Source organism: Perkinsus marinus (assembly GCF_000006405.1).
Source record: "Perkinsus marinus ATCC 50983 genomic scaffold scf_1104296961210, whole genome shotgun sequence".
NCBI classification, from domain to species: domain Eukaryota; phylum Perkinsozoa; order Perkinsida; family Perkinsidae; genus Perkinsus; species Perkinsus marinus.
In genome coordinates, this window is record NW_003205810.1 from 1 (window position 1) to 1,045 (window position 1,045).

General features: G+C 48.3%; 1 protein-coding gene across 1 annotated transcript; it reads right to left on the reverse strand.

Moving 5' to 3' along the window:
* Nucleotides 1–212: 212 nt before the first annotated feature.
* Pmar_PMAR017795 (Myoglobin, putative) lies at nucleotides 213–906 on the reverse strand (the record flags this gene model as incomplete). Its single annotated transcript, XM_002772373.1, has 3 exons — nucleotides 213–661; nucleotides 712–793; nucleotides 835–906. 3 exons carry the CDS (start codon nucleotides 904–906, stop codon nucleotides 213–215), a joined length of 603 nt encoding a protein of 200 aa, XP_002772419.1.
* Nucleotides 907–1,045: the final 139 nt, after the last annotated feature.

Genomic DNA, 1,045 nt, shown 5'->3' on the forward strand with positions numbered 1-1,045 from the left:
CTGGACCCTGAATAGACCACTCAAACAGCAAAAAATTTTGCAAGTTATGTTAGTGGGAATAACAGTTTCTCGTTATGTAGATTGCTGACACATCAGTCATCATCCATCACTGCAAACACAACACGGATTATGCTCACGACAAGCAACAACATGTATGTACAGAATGATAACTTCGGGTGGTGAAATCTTCCCACATGGATCATGTGACACGACTACTTTATCGTATAACCCATCTTCGCATAATGCCCCTTGAGAATGTTTGTTCGAAGGTTTCCGAGTTTGACCACCACCTGTCCAAGTCCAACCATCATGATACTCGCTATGAAGCGGAAGACCACGATAGAGCTCACCTCGTCCACGGTCTCCTGATCTTGCCCGCAATCTCTCAACGCCCGGGCCACCAGTTGCAAGAAGCAGTCGAGATGGTAGTCAGTGATCGCCAGGACAGCATGAATTTCTTCTAATGATCGCCCGCTGTATTCAGAGGGTCCACCTAGGGTCTTTATGATGAAGTCCGTTTGAGCTTGCTTGATAGCCTTCAGTTTCGCGCCGGTGAAGAACGGGTTGATCCTCCTGTCACGTTCGACACACTCGTACAGTCGAGTGACGAATTCGTCGATGCCCTCGAGTCCACCAAGTCTCGAGAAGAGCTGGTCTTCACCTGCTCAGGATTCCAACCTGTCTTATGCCGCATCAGCATTCCTGACTCACCATCTTGCTTATCTCGTTTCTGCGCTAGCTCTCGGCGAAGTGCAAAACCAGTCGTGATATCACTCCTCACACTATTCATGACCTATAGATAAGCTGATGTTCCAACAGCGAACGAGGTCTTACCATAAGAGCGTCATCGATAGTGTCAGCATTCACGTCAATTTCTCGGCAACTTTCCGAGAAACAGTCCAGCATCTGTTATGATAACATCCCTAGAGAGCAGACAGCCTTTCCACCAACCCACCGCATCGACGTGATAATCCGTGATGTTCATGTTGTAATGAGCTGGGTTTGATTCCCGCGGGTCATAATGTTTCGGCCCTCCGAACGCTCC